The 25,427-nt window shown below is 41.4% G+C and overlaps 2 protein-coding genes across 5 annotated transcripts in view; one reads left to right on the forward strand and one right to left on the reverse strand.

Moving 5' to 3' along the window:
* LOC147020251 (procathepsin L-like) overlaps positions 1 to 9,510 on the forward strand; it is a 56,453-nt gene extending 46,943 nt beyond the window's left edge. For both annotated transcript variants that reach the window (XM_085895481.1, XM_085895482.1), the window contains 2 exons: positions 4,795 to 4,912; positions 7,908 to 9,510. In XM_085895481.1, coding sequence (XP_085751607.1) covers positions 4,795 to 4,912; positions 7,908 to 8,007 — 218 coding nt within the window. In that variant the 3' untranslated portion in view covers positions 8,008 to 9,510. The remainder of the gene's footprint in view (positions 1 to 4,794; positions 4,913 to 7,907) is intronic.
* Positions 9,511 to 17,751: 8,241 nt separating this feature from the next.
* Positions 17,752 to 25,427, reverse strand: part of LOC147020252 (uncharacterized) — a 65,918-nt gene continuing 58,242 nt past the window's right edge. Inside the window, exons 5-6 of one of the 3 annotated variants that reach the window (XM_085895478.1) lie at positions 19,262 to 19,487; positions 17,752 to 18,371 (exon numbers count right to left, since the gene is read on the reverse strand). In XM_085895478.1, the coding sequence (XP_085751604.1) occupies positions 18,326 to 18,371; positions 19,262 to 19,487 (272 nt within the window). In that variant the 3' untranslated portion in view covers positions 17,752 to 18,325. Of the gene's footprint in view, positions 19,488 to 25,427 lie in introns of all 3 variants that reach the window. The other 2 variants (XM_085895479.1, XM_085895480.1) reach the window with 2 other exon arrangements.

A 25,427-nucleotide genomic window follows, 5' to 3' on the forward strand; every position in this document is an offset into this window, starting at 1 on the left:
GACTCCCCAGGAATTATCTAATACTGGATACCAAGAGGTATAAGAGACGGGGAATAAGAGGACGGGGAAGGCATGCACACTTGCACAGTCTTATTATATGAAATAAGTATTGGTTCACGAAAAAAGTGAAAAAATATTTTCACGAAAAAAACAAGTGACCACTATTTTCGTTATTGTTGTGTGTCTGTCTGTCTGTCTGTCTGTCTGTCCCGAGCATAGCTCCGTGGGTTTTGATCCAATCCTGATAAAATTTTGGTGGGAGGTTTATATCATGATCTCGTTGTGTTTTCCTGAGAATGGGTGTGGCTCCGCCCATAAAAAACGTGTTTTTAGGGCGTAGCTGATTTCAATTTGCATCTTCTCCTAGGACCAAGGAGGTTTGTCGAATCTGACAGGGGTTTCGGTATTTGGTTAGCCCAATGGCACCTGCATAGCCCCATGGAGCTCGATTTTTCATTTTCGTCCCAAGGTCAAGGCCACAAGGTCACGAACTTAGAAAATTTAGAATTTTATCATAAAAATCATACGACCGCCCAAACTTTGAGAGTTTGGATGACAATATTTTTTATGCATAATCTTGAGGTCATTCCCCACCTAAAGTCTTCAAACTATTTTGCTCTATCTCGAACACCTTGCCCGTGGCGCCCCCTTCAAGTTTGCTTTTACGCTGATTTCATCAAAGTATGGATAATCCGAAGAGTGCAAAATGCCATTAAGCCTATATGATGTTATATTGTTCCTGGAATGTTCCAGAGGAAGTTTTGCACCAAAGGTCATAATCCTTGACCTTTGACCTTTGAAGTTCACAAAGGTCAAATTTTCAAAGTTGTGGGAATCGAACCGGGTTTTCAACCTTCTTCGACGAACTAACTCCAATAAGCTATAGCACGTAACCTGTTTCCTTATTTTAATGTCCACAACATTGTTTTGTGACCTTTAAAGGTTATGCAAAGGTCAAATTTTGAAAGTTGTTGAAGGAAACTGGGTTTTCGACATTTTGCAGCAAATAACCTGTCACTCATACCACATCATGTTGATCATTTTTATAACTTGGTCAAACATTATCATATTGTCTCATCCTTGACTTCTGAAACATTCTACATCATCAAATACCGCTCGTGAACCATCGTCGTCTTCAGACTTGTCCTTACTATAATTCACGGACCGGTGTTTGTGTGTTTGTTTTTGGGTTTGTTTGTTGGGCTACTCCTCCTGCAGTTCTGGGCCAATTACATCCAGACTTGCTACAGAGGATCAGCATAAGCCCAATTAATGTGTAGGGGTGTTTTAAAATTATTTTTTTTTTACCATTGGTCTTGGGAAGGGTGTGGGGTGTGGGGGTGCAAATTCTCAATGTAAATGTGTATCATGTAGCACCGCCTCCAGGTGGGGGAGGGTATTACACATCTCCACCATTTCAGGTATGGTCAGGTATGGGAGCATGCGCCGGAGCAGCGCGTCGTTGCGTTCACTTTCTGCCAGTACTCCAGGGGCCTCCATCTGGCCATCCCCCCAGGCAGATGCCTGGTCCATCCCCATCTTCTTGAGATGCTGATCAACCTGCTGCAACCAGGAGGCACATGGTCAGCCCATTGGCCTCCTCCACTCAGGAGACTCCCTTGCTGAGAGAATCTGGTGAGCAGGATCCGTGTCAGGAAAACGAGGCACACGTCCGTACAGCTGCAGCTGATGCTCACGGACTATGTTGGTAACAAATCTCATTTGAGGCTCTCTTAGCAATCGCTCATTGGACACAAAGTCCCACCAGCGATACCCAAAAATTCTCCGAAGAGACCTGGTACCAAAGGAATAAAGTCGCCACCTCAGATCCCTGGTCAGAGTCCAAGTCTCACATCCATAGAGCAAGACTGGAAGCACCAAAGACTTGAAGACTTGGACTTTCGTCCTTCCGTACAGGTACCGGCAGCGCCACACCCCAAGATCCAGTGAATCCATGACTCCCCTGGCCCGACCCAGACATCTGTTGACCTCTGGCTCACAGCCAGCAGAGACATGAATTTCGCTGCCAAGGTAAGTGAATGTCTCTGTGACCTCAACATCCTCGCCATAAACAGGCACAGACAAGATAGCAGCATCCCAAATGTCATCGAAAGCCTGGATCTTAGTTTTGACCCAGGAAACCCGTATTCCCAGTGACTCTGACTCCTCAATCAACACCACGAGGGCCCCAAAAGGATATCCAGAGTCTCTGCAAGGATGACTGCATCATCTGCGAAATCAAAGTCAGAGATCTTGACATTCCCAAACGCACCGCAGCTTGATCTCTCCGACATCCTCCCCAAAATCCAGTCCACACAAGCGTTGAAAAGTCTGGTGGCCAGTACACACCCCTGTCAAACTCTCTTAGCAATTGGAAATAAGTCAGAGATGGCACCACCACATCTCACAGCACGCTCAGTACCAGAGTATAGTTCAGACATCAGATTGATCAGTTTTAGTGGCACCCCACGAAGACCAAGAATCCTCCAGAGGGCATCCCGATTCACTGAATCGAACGCTTTACAGAGATCAACATAAGCTGTGAGCAGCCGCTGCCGAAACTCATCTGCGTTCGGTGAGGACCCAAAGAGCAAGGATACAGTCAATCGTTGACCTCTTTGGTATAAAGCCTGACTCCTCTGGGCACTGGTACTCAAGCATATGGCACCAAACCCTTTCAAGAATTATCCAAGCAAAGGCCTTGCCCGGCACTCAGAGCAGCGTCACCCCTCAGTGGTTGTGCAGTCCTGGCGATCACTTTTCCCTTTCCAGAGAGGGACAACAAAGCTCCTCTTCCAATCAGTTGGGATGATGCTTGTGTTCCAGGCAGAGCACAGAACTACTTGAAACGACACAAGTACAGCATTTCCACCAGCCTTGAGAAGTGCAGCATGGATGTCACAGATCCCACGAGCTTTACCCCATTTCAACCGGTTCACCACAGTCTGTTTCTCCAAACGAAGGTCGATCACAGTTGATTGGAGAGTTAGCAATCGGGATAGTAACCTCCCTGACATCCAACTTGACAGCTGGTGGATCAGCCTGGTACAGCCGCTCAAAGTAACCAGCCCAGCGGGCCTTCACTTCGGACTCCTCTGTCAAGAGCCCACCACCCTTCTCTCAAACTGCACTGCACCAAGGGATGGGCTTGGAGGAACGCAATGTGCAAATTCTCCTGTAAGCAGGATGAGAATCACTTGACCAGAGGTGATTCTCTTCCCCCTCACAGATTCCTCGCACATAGGCCTCCTTGTCCACCCTTAGCACATGTACAGTTTTACGCCTCAGATCCCTGAACAGCTGAGCTCTGCCATTCAGCCTGGCTCTGTGACTGGTCATGGGTATTCAGTTCCCTTGAGAGACAAAATTCTTCTTCGCCTTACGGTGAGTTCCAAGCCATCCACCAGCAACATCAAGGCCGGTGATCTTGAAGGCACTCCACAACTCTTCAGGATTCCCCAAAGCATCCAGACCCCCAAAACCCCTACTCAGCCTGTTTGCAAACTCCTCAGCTATCCCTGAGCTTGCCAACTTCCAGCCTAGGCTGGGATGGTACCATTCTCCTGGATTTAATCTGCAACTTCAAAGATGCTACAACAAGCTTGTGGTCAGTATTGAGGAACTGGGCACTCCGGTATAGTCCTTGCAGTTCTGAATCATCCTCCAGCAACCATCTCCTTTGCCCATGGTCAATCTCCTTTGCCACAGCACTAGCATTGCAATACCAAGTCCAGCGATGAGCCTGCGGGTGCTGAAACTATTAACCAGCCTCCCTAAGTCCATGACTTCTTGCAAAGTCAAAGAACTTAGTGCACTTCTGGTTCACAGTTCCAGATCCATGGGGACCAACACATGTCTCATAACCGTCCCTATCAGTTCCAGTTGATGCATTGAAATCTCCCAAGACTAGAAGAGTATCTCTTCTGGGGCACTGATGAACAACAGACTCGAGCGTGGCATAGAATGCGTCCGGCATTCAGCAATCAACTCATCCCATCACTTCGCTCGTGGTAGATGAACACCAGCACCCGTATATCTGACTATCTATCTGACATTCAAAGGCGATTGGCTAAATGCCAGGCAAAAGGCATTTCGATGATGGATTTAGTGAGATTGCGGTGTAGTACAACAGCGTTACATCTCGTACATCGTTATGGCATGACATCCAGCGCTAGGCGAGGCCTTTACGGCAGTGCATTATTCATGACTCAATGAGAATAGCATTTTGCACTGTCTGATCCTTGGGAGCATAAAACAAATTCTTAATTTTTGTTTTTTGCCGAATAAGTGTATGTATTACTAAAATTAACGCTGGGTTCTTAGCAGTAAACAAAATGTTTCTGGAATAATTTATTTTGCAAATATTGATCGTCAATAAACTGTATTACTGTACTGTCACATATATGTTATGTTGTTCAACTACCATCAGCGAAGCAACAGGTTCAGTGCTAGTACAAGGGATTGGCAAGGTAAAATGTATGATTTTAGTGTTTCACCTTTGATTCCTTAAACTCGGAACAGAGACCTAGACCTCAAAAAAGAAAAAGGGGTCTTGGGTGAATTGGACCAATATATCTGCATGCCAAAGTTGAAGAGGATTGACTCAGACATGATGGAATGGTGTGCTATTGTAATTTGTTGGAAAGAAGGAAAGGAGAAAATAAAGAAACACCGCAGAACAATATACCTTTCCTCCTGTAAGAGTAGGAGGGGGAGATACATCATGATGTCAACAATCTTGACATGATATCTCTCTTAATCTGATCATGGGAATATTTCAATGCTTGTTGGCAGGTGTATACTTTGAACCAAACTGTAACAGCTCATCCTTGAACCATGCGGTGCTGGCTGTGGGCTATGGCAAGTTGCAGCAAGAGAAAAATGGCCACAAGTACTGGATCATTAAAAACAGGTAAGATGGTGTGTGATCCTACAGCATGCTGCCTCTCTCTCTTCTGGAGTTGCTTTATTAGTGTGTTAGCAACCAACACTGCCATCATATTCAGGGCCAATTGGAAGACTCCTATTAGCTTATTTGTAAAGCAGAATCTTCAGTTTCAAGGTCAGACAGAGTTCAGAGTCACACCACTGGACATCTATGACAGCCGAATATTATTCCTAGTTCTTTCTAATCCATTGCTATCAGCCTCGACTTCTGAGGAAAGCTTTATTAAAGCACCTTCAAATATATAATAAAATCTTCAATGATCTACTGTTTTATCAGGCTTCGTTATTCAACTCGCATATGCCTGTCATTGCCATTCTGGAGGCACTGGTCACTATATGTACTCATTATTCCAGCTGTATTCCCTTTATAAATACGAAACACTTCCTCATACTGTGCATTTAGCTTTTTCTTCATATATTCAGACTTATGAAGGATTAAATTGAATTGAGTTGGAATTGGTCACCTTGAAGGCCTGATAGGAGGGACGAACATACAAGAAGATGTCGTGCAGAGCATGACACTTGCAAAATCCATAAAACAAATCTGACCTAGAAAAATAATTGGTGGTTGAATTCAATGACAAAATACGCAAATCCTCTTCAAATTTCAAGTCAATCGGATGAAAAATGACAATTTTAGAAATTCGGCCTATGTTGACCTTTTGGCCTCTGTTGACTTCAAAAATATTTGGCTTGTTGAATTCAGTGACCTGAAATATAAATCCTCTTCAAATTTCAAGTCAATCGGATGAAAATTGAGGATTTTAGAAATGCCACCTAAGTTGTTGACCTTTGGCTTATGTTGACATTTTGACCTCAAAAAACAATAGACTTCTTCCTTGTGACAAACTATACCATGTGGTGAAGTTTCATGAAGATTGGTTTAAAATTGTGACCTGGAGGCGATAGACAGATGGACAGAATAACAAAATCGACTACCATCTTCGATTTTGCAAGTATTATGGAAGCAAGTTCTCAAGACAGGAAAGAAGATGAATAAAAGAATGCAGACAGATTTCCTTGGTCAGATGACTGCTGAAGAAGGGAAGATGGAGCAAAGATGAGACAGGAACAGTGAAGCTAGTCATAGAGCTGTTATGAGGCAGATAGCAGTTTGACTGAGACAGTGATAAAATGACAAATGCAGTATCAAATGCAGTTATGTGGATTTATGACAATGCAGGGGCATAGTTCATGTAGTACGAGAAATTGAGATGATGTACATTGTATTTTGATTGGCTTGGAGCATCTTTTTCCCATTTTTTTTTAAATGATGGTTAACCTCACAATGATACATCTTCTCTTCTTTATTCCCCTTTGGGTTATTTTTCATTGTATATGTATGTATATATATATATATATATATATATATATATATATATATATATATATATATATATATATATATATATATATATATATATATATATATATATATATCTCTTCTTCTTCCGCTAGCTCCCGTTAGGGGTCGCCACAGCGGATCAACCATCTCCATTTCGCGCTATACAATTTCCACTGGTACCCTGCTGACCACCGGTACCGGTGGCGGTCGTTGGTAACCCGGGCCTCGACCGATCCCGTATGGAAATTCGTTTTGTTGTCCGCATAATGATTTGGCATAGGTTTTTACGCCGGATGCCCTTCCTGACACAACCCTGGTCGCCTCTTACGACACACAGGGAAATGGTACACCTATTCTAACCCGGGCATACACAGGGCCAAATACACTGGTACTCATTTCGCCGACCTCGGAAGGATGGCAGGCTGAGTCAACCCCCTGGTGTTTTCGACTTGGTTTTTATATATATATATATATATAAAAAAATTCAGTGTCCCAACGGGGCTTGAACTCAGGACCTTTTGGGTCCCAAGCTACTGCCCTAATCACTGCGCCAACACCAGGCTTGTATCATATATATATATATATATATATATATATATATATATATATATATATATATATATATATATATATATATATATATATATATATATATATATATATATATATATATATATATATATATATATATATATATATATATATATATATATATATATATATATATATATATATATATATATATATATATATATATATATATATATATATATATATATATACACATACATACATACATACACACACACACATACATACATACATATATATATATATATATATATATATATATATATATATATATATATATATATATATATATATATATATACACACACACACATACATACATACATATATGAATGTCTTGTTTTGGAAGATTCTCTTGCATCAGTCCAATTTCTCCGAGTTTTTCTTTGTGGTATTCTGTACTTCTCTCCACCTTTCCCACAACCCACACTTCCAAGTATTTAGATTATTAACTGTGCATCTGTCAAGTCAACCCCCCCCTCGCCCCCCCCCCCCCCCGAGTTTACATTGTGTATGCTTTGATCTGATGCCCCACATTTCCATGCATATGTAATTAATATCTTTATTCTGTGCATTTATCTGTTCCTGTCTTCTCCATTTATCTTTATTCTGTCTTATCCCACTTGTGGGACCACGTTCCTATTGTATATTCAATCCAAATCTTCCTCCAGGGCCACAAAGTTGGCACTGTACTGTCAGCTCAGGCCATCCTCCATCCCTACTGTGATCTCTCTTCTGTCTCTTCCTCGAGTTAGTTTATCCCTTTATTGTGTCCACGTATTTTGACTACCCCACTCTCAGTGTGTAGCCTTCCTTCCTCATCAATGAGCCTTGTTTTTGCACACAACATAAAAAGATGGCCCCTGTGGGCTATGGCCTTCATGGTACCCCAACAATTATTATGGTCAAGAGAAAGACAGGCAGACATATAAGTAATAAAATGCGACTGGTTTTATTTTTCCCTCTCACAGCTTATTTCATTAACTTGATCTCTTCTCTTCTCTTCTCTTCTCTTCTCCTCCAGCTGGAGTCGTGATTGGGGTGATCAGGGCTACATTCTGATGGCACGAGGACGAAACAATAATTGTGGAATTGCCAGCGCTGCCAGTTTTCCATTAATTTAAGTCTCCACTGCAGCTTCATTTACTCCAGCTTTTCTTCACATCCTAGTGTCTAAACACTACCTTCTGCCACAGATTCACGTCATTATCCCCATGCTTAAAAATAAAAAAAACATGTTTTTTTAACTCAAAATTTGATATTAGGTCATTCCTGGTGGAACTTTTTGCCATCTTTCAACTTTGTTTTCCGTTTAAAGCGTGGGGACTTGTGATGGTGCACCGTCGACTTTGCTCTCGTTATCATTATCATTATCTTCGTCAGTAAAAGCCACTTCACTCCTTCCTCAGTGATTGATGACCATCTTGCTGTCTATCTGCTGGTCAGAAATGCAAAGTAAATTAGGTTCAGATTAAAAGGTATATATTATGTATTTTATGTTCACGTTTCTTATATACCACGTGATTTTTGTATATCTGAATGAACTTAACAAAAAGCAAATTATTACAGGATTTTCCAATTTATATCCATTTTTATTAAAGGTAATCGATGTTCTGTTTTATAAATTACTAGGTGTTTATCCATCCATAGGTGGGTATAGAATGTGAATTTGAAGTTGAGTACACTCTTTGCTGAAGCAAAATAACTTAAGAAATTGATACAGTGTAATTTGTGGGTCCAAAGCGGTTTTCCACATGTATGTGACAAGAGTGCCTTCATAGCAGTAACTGCAATCTAATATGTACTTAATCAATGTATTCACATTGCAGAGGATATAAGTGAGCAAGCAGAGACCAGAGAAAACATTTGTTTTCTTTATTTTTAATATCAATTACTGCTTCCTTAAAAAAAAAAAATTAAATTGATTTTGGTAGTTCAATATAAGAAGTGGTTAAATGGTTAGACTTTATTATTACTATTTTTGAATACACTGTCGAGGCTCGTATGAGAGCTAACACATAGAATGTACAAGGGGAGAAGGAGACAAGAAAGGGGGGGGGGGGTGGAGAGGGAAGCACAAAACAATGGGGAACAGAGGCGTAAGGAGATTTGTAGAAGGGAGAGGGATGAGGCAGGGTACACAGGGTAAACAAGATGGACACGACAGGGACTTTTAGGTAGAGCAGGGAATTTGAAAGACGTGGGTTTGGGGTGGATTAGCGGGGGTAGAAAAGATCGTTGTTTTGGATGGGGGAAGATCAGAGATGGTGGTGAACAGCTGTTTTGAAGACCTGGAGGGAAGAGTGGGATTGAAGAGAGTGTGATGACTTAATAAGATGAACGTGCATAAAATAAGGTTTGTCAGTATTAAAACTGCTTCCTTCTGTTTGTTCTACTTTCCATTCAAAGTTATGTAATTCTCTATAAAGTGTACAACTTAGAAAATCTTCCAAAGTTGATATTGAATAGGGTTTTGTTCAAACATTTTTTTTCCTGGATTTCAACATCTTCCAGAAAGTTCTTTGAAATGACTACCTTAGTTCCTGTATATAATTTAATAGTCGAATGTTCTCTTTATCCTTGCTTTATTCCCTCTTCAATAAAAGGATGTCTTAATGATTCCTTCAGCTATTGACCTTGGTTCTGGATTTTTCTATCTCTTAAAGTAATGTTCTAACATTTCCATTATAGGCATTGTTGTGTGATTCAATTCCAAATCCTACCTTATCACTCATATAATTTTTATGCTTGCGAGTGTTTAAGTGTTTTGTTTATAATACTTCTTAACATCCTTGTTGCAAATATCACAATGTATAGTTTTTTCTTGTGCTAAAAATTTATTTTCCTCTTCAGCATTTATTTTGTTTGCATGATTTTAAGTGGTTTTTAAAGTAGTATTTAAAAAGTTACAACTTACTTGTTTAAGTTACTTATTTAAATCCTTTTTATAGATATCAGTGTTTAAACTTGCATGAAAATAATATTTATTTCAAGCATTTATTTTGTGTTTGCACATGTTTAAGTGCTTCTTAAAATTAGGTTTAGCTATATCCTTATTGCAAGTATTGAGGTGAGATTTTATCTCCATTTTATTAGTTGGGAATATTTGAGTTTTATGGTTGCATTTATATCGAGCATTCTCATTTAAAATACAAATAATTTGCTCGTATTTACAGTGTATTATCACTTGTATTTACATTATGTATTATCATTTAAAATACAAAGTAAAACTCTCAATTTGATATTCTACATCTTTTAAATTATCTATCTGAAGTTTTTTTTCTTCTTTTAATTTGTTTCTTTAACATTCCTTCTCGAATCTTTCCTTTTTTCATGCATTTTAAAAAAGTTCTGAAGAAACCGCTGTTTTTGGTACAAATCTTGATAAAATGTGATGTGAAAAGTTGGATTATGCATCTTCCTTACATTTTCATTGCCATTTATTACTTGTAATTATAACTAAATTTATTTAGAAATGATAGAAAAATGTATTGAAAAAAAGTGGAGAAAATTTAAAGAAAGTAGTATTTTTTTATTTTTTTTAAACATTCTACAGAAGAAGATGGGGTAAAATGAAATGTGCACTGAAAACTGGGGTAAAATGGTGAAAAATAGGGGATGAGCAAGAAAACACTTTTTTGTGAAAAATGAGCTTGAACTAACATATTTCTCCAACTCCCAGTAAAGGGCCTTTGCCTCCAACTGGATACTGGAACAATATCACCAAGCTTGAGCTATGGTACTGTTACAATCAAATTGGGCATGACAGGTTACAAATTCCAAGTTTAGGAGGAGGAGTAATAATCCTACACTATAAACCTCCTCCAAATTCCCCAGTCTTTGGACTAGGCTCAATCAGTCACCACGAATAACACCCCCCCTCCCAGATAAACTTTTTACCCATTTATTTTACTCTATCTCTGGGGGAATCAGAGTGGCCAGCTTCCTTGGGGCTGTGGGCTTCCAGTGAGGATACCTGGGGCTACCGATGATGAGGACGAGGAGGTGTGCGGCTCTTGCTTAATACCCAACCTTCAAAATAACATCTGAATGCTAAATGCAGGCCTTTTGCACATGTGCTGTGTGTGTGTTTACACTGATTCAGTTCTGCTCATCAGGCACTTTTAACCTACCTTTACAAGCACAAATCTGTGATTCAAATGGTCTTTTTAACATATTTTTCTGCATTTAAACGAAAAGAGTGGCAATATCATGATGGTTAACCATAATTGTTCTGGTCCTGACTGCAAATCGGACTCACGGAAATATAGCAATATGAGAAATTTCCTTGATTGAGAGGCGTCGGGTTTGTAACATTCCCTGTTAGCACATTCTAGCATTTTACACACACACACACACACACACACACACACACACACACACACACACACACACACACACACACACACACACACACACACACACACACACACACACACACACACACACACACACACACACACACACACACCAACTTTTCGTAATAGATGCAAAAATCTAGGATGATTTCTCTTGCAAGAGGAGTGGGTGTTACATTTGGGTTTGTTTGTTTGTCAACACAGAATGTGTCAATGTCAGCCACAAATGCCACCTCGTGGTATAGTCAAGTCAAAATATGATCCGTATCACCTAACCCCCAAAAAATTGCAACAAAACGTTTTATTGTTTGAAATGTTTTAATAGGTCATGCTGCGTGCCAGAAAAAAGTCTCGGGTAATCTGACCCTGGTAAAGGGATTAATTTGCATATTTTCAAGATGGCTGCCAGTGAAAATTTCAATGTACTACAAACTTTTTTATGGTTGATTTTAGACCCTATAAATGTATTAGCAACATATAGGAACATGGGGTTTCTGAATCAAATGAACATAGTCTCTCCCGCCTATGACGTACTATGACGTAACTATGACGTTTATGACGTCATAGCGAAAACCAAAAGCCAACCCCCTTTCTTTCCATGTGGTTCGCCAGAGTGATCAGTTCTGGGCTGGAATTGGGTCCGATCTCGTTATCGAAAAGACACTTATGCGATCACTCAAGTCGATGGTGGGTTGACCAGGGGCAGTGGCATGACGAAGGAGCAACGTGCCCTGTGGACACTGTTGTCCCCCGTATGTTCGGAATATAATGTAGCCATGCAAGAATTCAATGAGTGCACTTACACGTCGAGTGAACAGCACAAGGAGGCCACCAAGTCCAGGATGGTGAGGGACCAGTCAGATCTGGCAAAAATCCAAGAAAAACTTCAGTCATGCAATCCATTCTCTGATGATCCAGCCTTGAGAAATGTTGTCACTGGTGTTGTAGCCAAGGATGAAGTGAATGTCGACAACTTGCAGGTAGTGGGGAAAGAAGTTGCTGAAAAACTGACTGGAGAACCAGTTTTCACCTACACATGCAAAAGGAAGGACAAAGCGAAAACTCTGGGAGATTCATCTGCTGTCCAGGTTACTGGCGACCGAACTATAGACCCTGCTCTTCTGTTTCAGAGGCTATTTGTCATTTCTCTGGCAGGGAACCTCTCATTAGAGGACGTTTTTGAATATGAATTGTCTCCATTTCCCCCAGCTCTCTTTGAGGCGAAGCACATATTCAGGAAAGCGGACAAGCCACAGCTTGCGAGAGCAATAGATGAATATGCAAAAGGTTTGTCTACCGAGGATGAGTCGGACGATGTACCCAAGACGGACCACTATGTGTTGGATGGTGGCTCACTGATGCATCGCGTTAAGTGGATGAAAGGGAGCACATACGGATCTATAGCTAACGGCTATGCTGACTTCGTACTCCGCAATTACGGGAAAGCTACTGTTGTCTTCGACGGTTATTCGGATGAACCATCTATCAAAGACAGCACACACCAGCGTCGTCAAAAGAAATATCATCCCAAAGTCAACTTCACAGAAGACACCGTGTTCATGGGGAAAAGAGATGAGTTCTTATCGCATGGTCCCAACAAGCAGGAACTGATAAACATCATTAGCCAAAGGCTAAAGGAAAAGGGGTGCACTGTGATAAATGCAACAGGTGATGCAGACTACGACATCGTGCAAGCAGCAGTACGAGCTTCCCAGCTGCAGTCAACAACACTGATAGGCGAAGATACGGACTTACTTATTCTGCTGCTTCACCATTTTGCTGAAGGTGGCAACCGGGACTTGTACTTCCGATCTGACAAGACGCAGGACCAAAGCAGAGTGTATCACATAAACAGACTGAAGAGCCTCTTAGGATCCCAGGCATCTACCATGATGCTGTTCGTACATGCCTTAACTGGATATGATACGACTTCACGCATATTTGGGGTTGGCAAGAAATCTCGCTTCCAGAAAGTCATGAAAGGTGATGCTGGTTTGAGGTCATGTGCCCAAGCATTTGCTACACCAGGTCAAAGCACAGATGCAATTATAGAGATTGGGTACAAGGCAATGGTCCAGGTGTTTGGTGGAAAGGGAACAGATACTCTCACTTCGTTGCACCACAGCATCTTGACAAAGAAAGTGGTATCGGCTGTGTTGTTTGTTACCCCAGAGCGTCTGCCGCCAACTGAAGTGGCTACTAAGCACCATTCACTCCGCACGTATTTCCAGATCATGACATGGATGGGAGAAGAGGCAGACTTGGAAGCAACAGACTGGGGGTGGAAAACAGAGGAGAATCAGTTCATCCCAGTAATGAATGAAATGAATGCCGCACCAGACTCTTTGCTTAAGGTAGTTCACTGCAACTGCACTACCGGGTGCAGTACTCAACGTTGCACATGCAGAACCTACGGTCTACCATGCACATCAGCTTGTGGACAGTGCCAAGTGCAGTCATGTAGCAACCCTTTCAATCAAATGTTGGGGGATGAGAATGAGAATGATGACAATGACAATGCTGAGATGATCTCGGGCGACAATGGGCGTGGCTTATGGTAAGGCTGTGTGGCATACATACAGATTTCTTTTGGATTGATGACGTCCCATCTATGTAATTACAGGAAAGGGACAGCTTAACTAGTTCAAGGAGTTAAATGATAGCATCACATGTCATTACATATTATAAAACAACAGCTTTTCTTTGGCATACTCATTTATCTTTTAACTATGATGTCATAGTTTTGTCATAGTACGTCATAGGCGGATGGAACTATGTTTATTTGATTCAGAAACCCCATGTTCCTATCTGTTGCCAATACATTTATAGGGTCTAAAATCAACCATAAAAAAGTTTGTAGTACATTGAAATTTTCATTGGCGGCCATCTTGAAAATATGCAAATTAACCCCTTTACCGGGGTCAGATTACCCGAGACTTTTTTCTGGAATTCACCCTGACCTGTTAAAGCATTTAAAACAATAAAACGTTTTGTTTCAATTTTTTGGGGGTTCAACCGTATATTGACTCTACTAGTAGCAAGTAGTACACATTGTCTGTTTTTTTCAAGAGTACCTCTATAAAATATGTACAATTAGAATCTGCTTCTTGTTGAGAACCTTGACGGCAGATTCAGTGAATCGGGATGTCCTCTGGAGGATTCTTGGTCTTCGTGGGGTGCCACCAAAACTGATCAATCTGATGTCTGAACTCTACTCTGGTATTGAGAGTGCTGTGAAGTGTGGTGGTTCAATCTGACTTATTTCCAGTTGTTACTGGAGTTCGTCAGGGGTGTGTACTGGCCCCCACACTTTTCAGCACTTGTATGGACTGGATTTTAAGGAGGATGTCAGAGAGATCAAGCTGCGGTGCATCGGTTGGGAATGTCAAGATCTCTGACCTCGATTTTGCAGATGATGCAGTCATCTTTGCGGAGACTTTATATATCCTTTTGGGGGCCCTCAAGGTGCTAAATGAGGAGTCAGAGCCGCTGGGATTACGGGTTTCTTGGGTCAAAACTAGAATCCAGGCTTTCGGTGACATCTTGGATGCTGCTGTCCTGTCTGTGTCTGTTTGTGGTGAGGATGTTGAGGTCGTGGAGAGATTCACTTACCTTGGCAGTGATATTCATGTCTCTGCTGGCTGCGAGTCAGAGGTCAATAGACGTCTGGGTCGGGCCTGGGGAGTCATGGATTCACTGGATCATGGGGTGTGGCGCTGCCGGTACCTGTGCGGGAGGATGAAAGTCCGAGTCTTCAGGTCCTTGGTACTTCCAGTCTTGCTCTATGGATGTGAGACTTGGACTCTGACCAAGGATCTGAGACGGAGACTTAATTCCTTTGGTACCAGGTCTCTTCGGAGAAACCTTGGCTATCGCTGGTCGGATTTTGTGTCCAATGAGCGGTTGCTGAGAGAGACTCGGATGAGATGTGTTACCTACATAGTCCGTGAGCGTCAGTTGCGGCTGTATGGACATGTGACTTGTTTTCCTGACGCTGATCCTGCTCACCAGATTCTCTCAACGAGGGAGTCTCATGAGTGGAGGAGGCCGACCACGTGCCTCCTGGTTGCATCAGGTTGACCATCATCTCAAGGAGATGGGGATGGGCCTGGCATCTGCCTGGGGGATGGCCAGACGGAGGCCCCTGGAGTACCGGCGGAAAGTGGACGTAGCGACGCGCTGTTCTGGCACATGCTCCCGTACCTGACCTGACCTCATAAACTGTGCTAAGGAAAACATGTGAAAACTGCTGATTATGTGCCATTTGGGAGAGAAAAAATTAACTTAGCAATGTTAAATAAGACAAATAACATATTTACTAATCAGTAGACAATATATATATAGTTCAACCAGTGGATACCAACAATAAACATGCACTAAACACGCACTATATCACGGGATGTGTATGAAATTAGTAAAACATCATATTCGGTTGGCAGCCATTTTGAAAAAGTCAGTAAAAAAAATTGCCCAAAGGTGAGATCACCACACCCACCCAGAATAAATCATAAATACCTTATAGAATAGGAATCAGAAGAGAAAAAAACTTTTACAGGTGATAAGAGGTCTCGGTCAGATTCTCCCGGACTATTAAGACTTTTTACTCTTCAGACGAAGGAACACTTTTTTTTTTAAGTTATAGCTATCATGACATGGCATCAATTCTGGTTATGAATTACTGATGTCCGATTTCATTTAATGTAAACAAATGATCTGTACATTTTGATGAGCAGTGAAAATATTTACATTCCAATGACATGAGAATTTACTATGATGCGGAGGCAACAGATTGCTAACTCGAAGGGCACTCGGTTGAGCGCATACCTCCGCCCCACAAAGCCTGATCCACGAGAACATATCAGCCCAATACATTTTTGAAATATCTTGCTATATATCGTTTTTGGCTCCATCTCTCAATTGTGAAGAATCACTTTAACAATTAAGTAATTCTGGTATCCAGATTCAGATTCGGATCTTCACCAAAATCGAATCAGTTCGTCCTTGTCACACACCCAACCTGTCCACAAAATTTCATTTGAATCTGTCCACAACTTTTTGGGATATTCTTCACACAAACAGACAGACAGAAAGGGGTGAAAACATAACCTCCTTCACCTTCGGTGGCGGATGTAAAAATGCAGAGTGGAAAAATAATGGTCATTACTCGCTTTGATCAAGAAACATCCCTCGAATATTCAAGCCCAAATGTGGTTTGTTGCCCATAGTTTTATTTGTCCTTTTGAAAATGTAGCCAAAGGACATATTGAAGGACTGACGATATACACTCAGGACAGGGGTGGAGCTGTGACATTACATTGGTATCTCAGAGATTAAAATTGAAATCCTTCATGCTGCTGTTTTCAGAATTTCAATTATAAGCTTTGGGAAGCTGAGCTCGTTTCAGAAAAACTACCTTGTTATTGTCAATAAAAACCCAGCTGCTCACTGTTAACCTTCAGCATGGAGTAATTTCCTTATGTCATTGTGCCTCCAACTGTGTGCTGGTCCCACAGGCTACTGTGGCAACCAGTACACATCATGTGGTTCACCCTTACACATCAGGGTAATTTGGGGGTGGGCTGTGGATGTAATGACCATATCCACATAACTCAATGCAAGTTAATTTTTTTTCACATCTGCATGGCTCTGCTCTTTTCCAACTTCTCTAATCGTCATCTCATCGAGGCAGTATCAACTCTACAATTGACCAAATCATTTTTTAAATTCTGTGATTTTTGTCTTATTATCATCTTGTGAATTATTTCTAAAATATTATTCATTGAGGAATTCTATTCTGCTCCAACAACCTTGGCCTTTTAGTAACAGGCCGAATATATGAATCATTTTAAAGTGTTTTTCAAGTTCATATTATGGAATCCCACATTGTTGCAATAATCGTTACAATTTATCATGCTGCTATCGTTGCTGCAAACAACAATTACCCAAGTGAAGAGCAACAAAAACAATTTTCTTATTCTTCTTTACACTCAAAATATTGTAGCCTTGAGGCTCTGATATTGGAGTCTGTTTGCTTATTTGCTCCTGATATGCTTCTAAACCCCAGGGCCAATTTCTCCAAAATTTACTGCACCTCATTACTTTCACACACAGAAGATTAACATCACAATAAAAACGTTCAATTATTACTCAAATTGATGTAAAAACATGAAATAACGGCACTTTGGGCGACCGAGCGTCACATATCGGGTGTCCCCCTTGGCGGGGAGTGGGGTGGAGTCCAGACTGTACCTGGGAATTTCAATGTCCATGCTTTGTTGGGAATCAAACCAATTGCATTTTAATATCTTCCTCCAAGTATCCCTTTGTTGAGTCCCTCTACGCTGCTGTTGGTGTGTTTCCCTCTCTATTCATGCAGTTATAGCTTTGCTTATTTATGATTTAATTTTAGTTAATAACATTCTTCTTGATGCTTTGCTAAAGACTAATTAACCCCATCATGATCAGGTGATCTAACTTGTGATATAAATGAAAGGCAAATAGATGAAACGATTAAAAGCATGATATTTATTACATTACAAAGCATACAATTTTAGCACAGACATTTACATCAACTTCCATCCCTTCTTTACTGTTCCATATCGAACTTATAAAAGGATAAAAACTATATAAAACGTCTTCAGCAATATGTGGAGTGACATAAAAGTCATAAAAAACAATATTATTAGGGATGGTTTCTCAAACACATTTGAACAGGTTAATCTTACCTGTTATGGGCACTTTTGTGCATAAGTCACGATTAATGTACATTCAGTAATTCCACGACATGACATTTGGTAGCCCTTGCAAACATGAAGAATGCCAAGAGGGGTTGGTGACACATTTAATAGAAAATTGGGCAATAGCCTTGTGAATGTGTATCTTTACCCTGAACTTGTTTTGATTCAAGATAAAGTTATACAAACGAGTCTGTACCTCTCTACAGAAACTTCCAGATAAATTCCAGGAAGTGAATTAATGACTTGTCATCATGTACTCACAGGCATAATGATTCCACAATGTCATTTAGCAGAATGAAACCGTGAAATTCCATATACCAGCCCACTTCCTCAATATTAGCTGGTGCTCATGCAGTAATGATATCTTTCCGTTGAAATGCACAAAGTGGGATTCTGCAATGGACACTGGTTTTCATCAATGATATAATCTTGACTGTCTCCATTTCAATTCATTTCAAGATAGAAAAGTGATTTCAGCTTTGTCATGAGCAATAACAAGACGATTATCAGTTCTTGCTTATCACTTACTTTATCAAACATCTTCCAAAAAAAATTAAAAATCACATGAAGGCCTGTCATTTGGTTCTTCACCAAAATCTGATTACATTGTCAGTACTTGTTGAACATGTTGATGGCAATAATGTAAGCAGTACTCAATGAAATTGGAAATAATTTCAAATTTGTCGACTTCGTTTTTTGTTATCATCTCAAACATCCATTGTTTATTTGGTAAATGATGGTGCAGGGGCTTGGTCATGAAGGCATGTAGCAAGCAGAGGCAGTTCACCCATCCTGATTACATGGACTGTGAAGAGTGCAGAGGAGGAAGGGGGTTTGGGTGGGGGGGGGATATAATGTGGTTTGCAGTTGAAAAAGGTGATTTTAGCAACTGAGGGTTGCATTGAAAAATAAGAAGTTAGAGGAGAGAAGTGCAAGAGTGAGATCTCTCCAAACAAACAAAAAAAAGAACAACCAATAAGGGGCAGTGTTCCACCAAACAGTTTTGGATACATTTTCCTGCCTGAATGGCATCATTAGAAAAACAACAAAATAAACCTTTGAAATACAAGACTTTTTGCTTGTACACTGTTTTGGCTACTCACTGAATGAGAGATACTTTAAGAAAATTAATGACTTTCATGACTTGACACATGATCATTGATTTCAGGTTGGATTGACTAATCAATGGACACCTGATGGGAGATGCATCATCTTTTCAAGTCCATCATGTAATTAAGCAAAAACCTTCATTCCTTAAAAAATATATATCGATGACAACTCACAGATCTGTTGCTTTTCCTTGAGTACCAGTTTTTCTGTGCTGCCGTGCTTTCTTTCCCCTTTTGGAGCTTCCTGTTACGCCTCGTTGATCACTTCCACCTTCCATCCTCCAGCCATCCAAATGTTTGTGCCCAGTCCTTGTGCAGCTCTGTGTTGATGAAAGACTGGCTACATGCCAAGGGGTGCTGTAACCATGAGTCCTGAGGCCTGCAATCCTCTTTTTGGCATCTAGATGGATAGATAAACAGATAGACATTAGTAGATAGAAAATGTACCTCCTGAAGCAAGTGTTTGGTATATGTTTATTTCCTAATATTCTACATATTGAAGTGAAGGAATTTGTGGATCTAGTATAAGACATACACATGTATATAATGAATTTTGGATTGCAATTGTCCTGGTGTGGAAATATGCGGTGTGCATCATCTGTACTAATAAAAGGCAGTGTGTGTCAGTGTGTGTCCTCCATAACTCCAAAACCAAGAAACCGAGTGGCTTGAAACTTTGCATGCATACTCCGAAAACTCCAAGGAAGTGTATGAATGAAAATTGGGTGTTTGTGTTAATTAAAACACCTCTTTTGAAGATGATTAACGGCCTTATTTAATTATATCCTTCATCGGGCACTTCATCGGCCACCTCGCCCTTTAGGGTCTTCAGGCATATCCTCGGTAACTTTGCTTGGGTCTGAAGCCGCCATGTTTTTTGGCCTGCTCAACCGTGCCTTGACTTGGAACAGGCCGCAACAATTTCTTAATGATAAAGTTTTTTCTTCACTTTACTCACTCATTTTATTGAATGCCTGATCATCATAGCTATGAATCGCTGGGTACTTTGCATTGCTTATAAACGCCCGGAGACGGCAGCATTTATGGCTTTATTTCATTTTTGCACATGCCATACCATGAGAATCTCTTATAAAATGTTATAAAATTATAAAATCTCTTATAAAATCTTATAAAATGTGAATTATAAAATGTAAGGTCCAGAATCGAACTTACAAGCAGTTACGACTCCGAAAAAAAGTGTTTATTTGTCCAATTCTGACATATTTGATATTTTGGGCATCTCCGCAGTCTGGGAGGTGTATGTTTAATATGACGGTTCGGTGATTGCTAATTGCATGCCAAGCAAGCTGTTTCTTATCAAATGTTTAATCGGAGTGCTTAAGCCACTTTGCAAGCGCTCTGCAATATTCACATCATCACTGAATACTGTATGTCGATTAACTTGAACAAAGTTCAGGGGTCACTCACATGCGATCTTAGCCACGTGTTGTTCTGTTGTTCTTTGCAACAGGCAGTGGCTGGCTCGTAGAAAAAGCGAAATTTTATTTTCCATGACGTTTTCCCTTTTTGTACGATTTGACATCCGTTATACAACCCGTCACTTCAGCACAGATAAATACAAATAAAAACTACAAGGGCACTCGGTAGAACACATGCCTCTGCCATAAAATGCCTGATCCATGAGAACATATTGGGCCCAATATATTTTTGAAATATCATATGATATATCGTTTTTGGCCCTATCTCCCAATGGTGAAGAATCGCTTTTAAAGTTTAAAAAAATCTCGTATCCAGATCCGAATTCGGATCTTCACCAAAATCAAATCAATTTGTCGTGGTCACACCCCCAACCCGTCCACCGTTTCATCCGAATCGGTCCAGACCTTTTTGAGATACCGTGCTATATATTCGTTTAGCCCCATCTCGCAAAGGTGAAGAATCACTTAAAAAATTATTACATCCGGATCTGGATTCAGATCTTCACCAAAATTGAATGAATTCTTCCTTGTCACACACCCAATCTGTCCACCATGCTTCGTCCAAATCTGTCCACAACTTTTTGAGATATCGTGCTATATCTCATTTTGGCCCTTTCTCTCAATGGTGAAGAATCACTTTTAAAATTCTAGTAGTCGGATCCAGATCGAGTTCTTCACCAAAATCTCATCAGTTTGTCCTTCTCATGCACCCAACCTGCCCACAAAATTTCATCCGGATCCATCCACAACTTTTTGAGATATCCTGCATACAAACAGACAGACAGACAGACAAACAAACAAACAAAAAAGCAATGTCATCCCCAGGGCGACCAGTATCTTGCCAAAATGTGAACATGAGTGACTTATTTATTCGATTAAAGTTACTCAAAAAATAAGGGTTTCGTCGACCTTGATGCTTGACCTTTTTGTGACCTTGACCTTTGACCTTGACCTTTATATTTTCGTACGGTTAATGGTATCTCTCCAGGACCGTTGTACATGAAATATCAAGAGATTTTGATGAGAACTGAGGAAATAAAATTTTCATGAAAAATCCGTTTTTTCATCATGTCATCAAATGACGTCATAGCGTCAAACTTTTGACAGATCTGGAAAGCACTTTTCAAGCGCTTTCATATGAGGTATTACTCGATATGGTATCTAAGATTTCAAAATTTGACTTTGGGGTCAAAAGCTTTCGACCTCCAGCGCTAACCATGAAGGTCAAGGCCGATCGCCACCAAAAATTAATCAGCTGAGCACCAGACCATGAACTATATTCCCATGAAGTTTGAAGATGATCCGATCAAAATTACTCAAAAAATAAGGGTTTCGTTGACTCCCCTGATTTGCGACAAAGTGACCTTGACCTTGAAAATTTTATGCGCTGAAAGGGACCTCTATAGGACTCTGATATGCGAAGTTAAAAAAATTTCCAATGATAACTGTGCTCTGCAGAGTGATCGATACGTGATTACAGACAAACAAAAATAAATAAATAAAGAAATAAATGAAAAAAAAAACATACAAGCTGACTAACATATCTTGCAAAAAACTTCGTTTTGGCAAGATAACAACCAGACAGAGAGGAGTGAAAACATAACCTCCTTCCCCTTTGTGAATTAGGTAATTAAACGTTTCTTTTTAAAAAGTTTCTTCAACCATTTTGCTTGGTGAAGCCGCTTGTTATGCGTTTAAGTTTCAGTGGCGATACCGCGGATCTATACCAGAGGTAGGAATGCAAAATAAATTATTTGATCACAATGAGTAAGAAATGTTTGTAGTTATGAAATAATGAATCACCATATCATGGCAGGAAAGCCAAGAGGAATGCATGCTTGCTCTGTGGAGCCTGGATACAAATCCTGACCCAGCTATAAACTGTCATCCCAGTGTTTCACAGGCAGGGTGATTCATCAATGTGTGTGCTGTCTCTCAGATGGATGACAAACTGGGTGTCACATATGCTGGAATCCCTCACCCCTCTCCCTCACTCACCCCTTTCCCTTCCTCACCCCTCTCCCTCTTTCCCCACCCTCCTCTCAGACCCCTATCCCACCCTTCTCTCTACCTCCCAACCATACTCCCTCTCTCCCACCCCTCTCCCTCTTTCTGACCCTGACTTCTCTCTATCTCTATCTCTCTCTCTCTCTCTCTCTCTCTCTCTCTCTCTCTCTCTCTCTCTCTCTTTCTCTCTCTCTCTCTCTCTCTCTCTCTCTCTCTCTCTCTCTCTCTCTCTCTCTCTCTCTCTCTCTCTCTCTCTCTCTCTCTCTCTCTCTCTCTCTCTCTCTCTCTCTCTCTCTCTCTCTCTCTCTCTCTCTCTCTCTCTCTCTCTCTCTCTCTCTCTTTTCAACCCTTACCCCTGTTCCCCAACCTTCCCTCTCTTTTGAGGGGACGAGCATGTACGAATCAGATTCGGAGTGAGTCGACCGGTGAGATGCAAAGGTCGCTGCATGCAGGAGCATGCATGCATGTTGGCAGACCTTTGCCAGGAAGATAGTATGGGTGTCAAATGCTCACGCCCCAAGTCTCAAATTATCTGTGTGTGTGTGTGCGTGTGTGTGTGTGTGTGTATGTGAGAGAGTGTGCATGTGTGGGCATGTGTGTATGTGTACGTGTACATGCACATTGCTGTTGTTGCCTGCTATCTCCACATGTGGTGGGTGGTTTCATGAGGTGAAATGGAGACCAAGGAGTTCTCAAAGTGTGTGTGTGTGTGTGTGTGTGTGTGTGTGTGTGTGTGTGTGTGTGTGTGTGTGTGTGTGTGTGTGTGTGTGTGTGTGTGTGTGTGTATGTATGTCATTGATTGGTATCTACATATGCGGGTTTTAGAATGTGGAATGGAGTCCTCCCAAAGCAGGCTCAAAGTATCCACCTTCATTTCAGTAAGGGGTCACAATTCATGGACTAAGCTGTGAAGTTGTCTGTTCTCAAAGTTTCGTGCCGAGGGCTTTCTTCAGGATTGTCACTGAGCAACGGACAGCTTCCAACTGTAGTTTGTTTGGAGTGATATTCCCAGAGATGGTTTTTATTATCTCTGTGAGGTTCTTCGTCATCATTCCCGTAGCTCAAACTATCACTGGTACAACTTTGGCATTCTTTAGCTTCCAGGATCTTTTTACTTCTTTCTTGAGGTCTTGGTATTTGGTCATTTTCTTGAATTCTGCATCATTTAGTCCAAAATCACTGGTATTAACACCTCAATTAGTAATGCCTCCTTCTCTTTTCTGTACCTCAGTATGACATCTGCAATGTCCCTAATTATGACACAAACAATGCTTTGTCTTCGATGTTCACACTCGATTGGATCATGAGGTCGTACGTGAGTGGTATTTCCATGCTTTTAGTAATTGCTTTTGGTTCATGTTCCCACAAATTCTCTGGAACTGGGATATCAAAGTTTTTGCAGATGTGGCAGCAGATTATTTTACAAAACTCTGTTGTGTCATTGTGTGTACAGCTGTTCTGAAATGAGGTTTTTATTGCGTTCGGTCATTAAGCATAACATATCATTCTCTTTGCTAACCCCACCTCCACCCCTCACCTTTCTATCTTTTTTTCCTCCTCCCCCCCACCCCACCCCTTACTCTTTCTCTCTCTCTCTCTCTCTCTCTCTCTCTCTCTCTCTCTCTCTCTCTCTCTCTCTCTCTCTCTCTCTCTCTCTCTCTCTCTTCTCGCTCTCTCTGTCTCACTCCCACCTCGCACCCCTATCTCCTGCAGTGTATAGCAACATTTGGTGAGGCATCGCTCTCCCCCCCACCCCACCTCTTCCTCACTCTTTCCCCCTCCCTTCCTAACTTCTTCTCCAGTCCCTCCATCCTCTCCCCTCCCTCCGCTCCTTTCTCTTCCCTCCCTCCCCTCTCTTCCCTCCCTCCCCTCTTTCCCCTCTTTATCCTCCCACCCTTATTTCCACCTCCCTCCCTTCTTTCCCCTCTCTCTCCCTTCCCCCTTCCTCTCTCCCCTCCCTCCTCTCTCTCCCCTTTCTTCCTCTTTCCTCTCTTTCCCCTCCCTCTGTCCTCTCCTCTCCCTCTGTCCTTCCTCTCCCTCCATCCTCCCCTCTCATCTCCCTCCATCCTCTAATCTCCCTCTGTTATTTCCTCTTGCCTCCCTCCTCCCTCCAACCCGTCCTCTCCCTTTCTCCTCTCCCCTCCATCCTCTTCTCTCCCCTCCCTTCCGTCCTCTCCCTCCTCTCCCTCTGCTCCCTCCCTTCCGTCCTCTCTCCCCCTCCATCCTCTCCTTCCCTCCCTCCTCTCCCTTCCCTCCCTCCCCACTTTCCCCTCCCTCCTCTCTCTCCCCTCCCTCCTCTCTCTCCCCTCCCTCCTTGCTCACTCTCCCCTCCCCTAATATCCCCGTCAGCAAAGCGACGGGTTGTATTTGCTAGTTGTAAATATTAATACCTGTTTGAAAATGTTTTTTTGGCGGCAAGAATTTAAATCAAAATCTTGAAACCAAATCTTCGATAAGCAAAATATTCTGATTCAATTGAGGATGTATTATGATTGAAATCCGTTGTAAAGCCAGCCTGACAACAATGTGTTTTGTTGATGTGAATCCTGGGCAATTTGCCTCAATGTTGTGGGGATGTCACCCAAGAGTAGCCTCAGGTTTGCCTCACACTTGAGCATTGTGTCACATGTAAATCGTCCACAAGTAATTTAAATTTCCAGAGTTGAACAGACACCTCAACAAGCATTACGCCAAGCTAAGCAGAAATGCTAGTGATGCGACGAGATACACCAGGAAAGTAGAATCAAAACTGAAGGACTGCAGATATCACGAAGCCAACAACGCCAACAAAGTGAAAGCTGATGAGCATCGTCAATAAGCAAAAAAGAAACGTCAACATACAGCACTCCGAGATGAAACAAACACCAAAGAGACGAACTGAAAAGATGACAACC

Source organism: Eptatretus burgeri, chromosome 9, assembly GCF_056783735.1.
Source record: "Eptatretus burgeri isolate ZD-2024b chromosome 9, Ebu_testis_v1, whole genome shotgun sequence".
NCBI classification, from domain to species: Eukaryota; Metazoa; Chordata; class Myxini; order Myxiniformes; family Myxinidae; genus Eptatretus; species Eptatretus burgeri.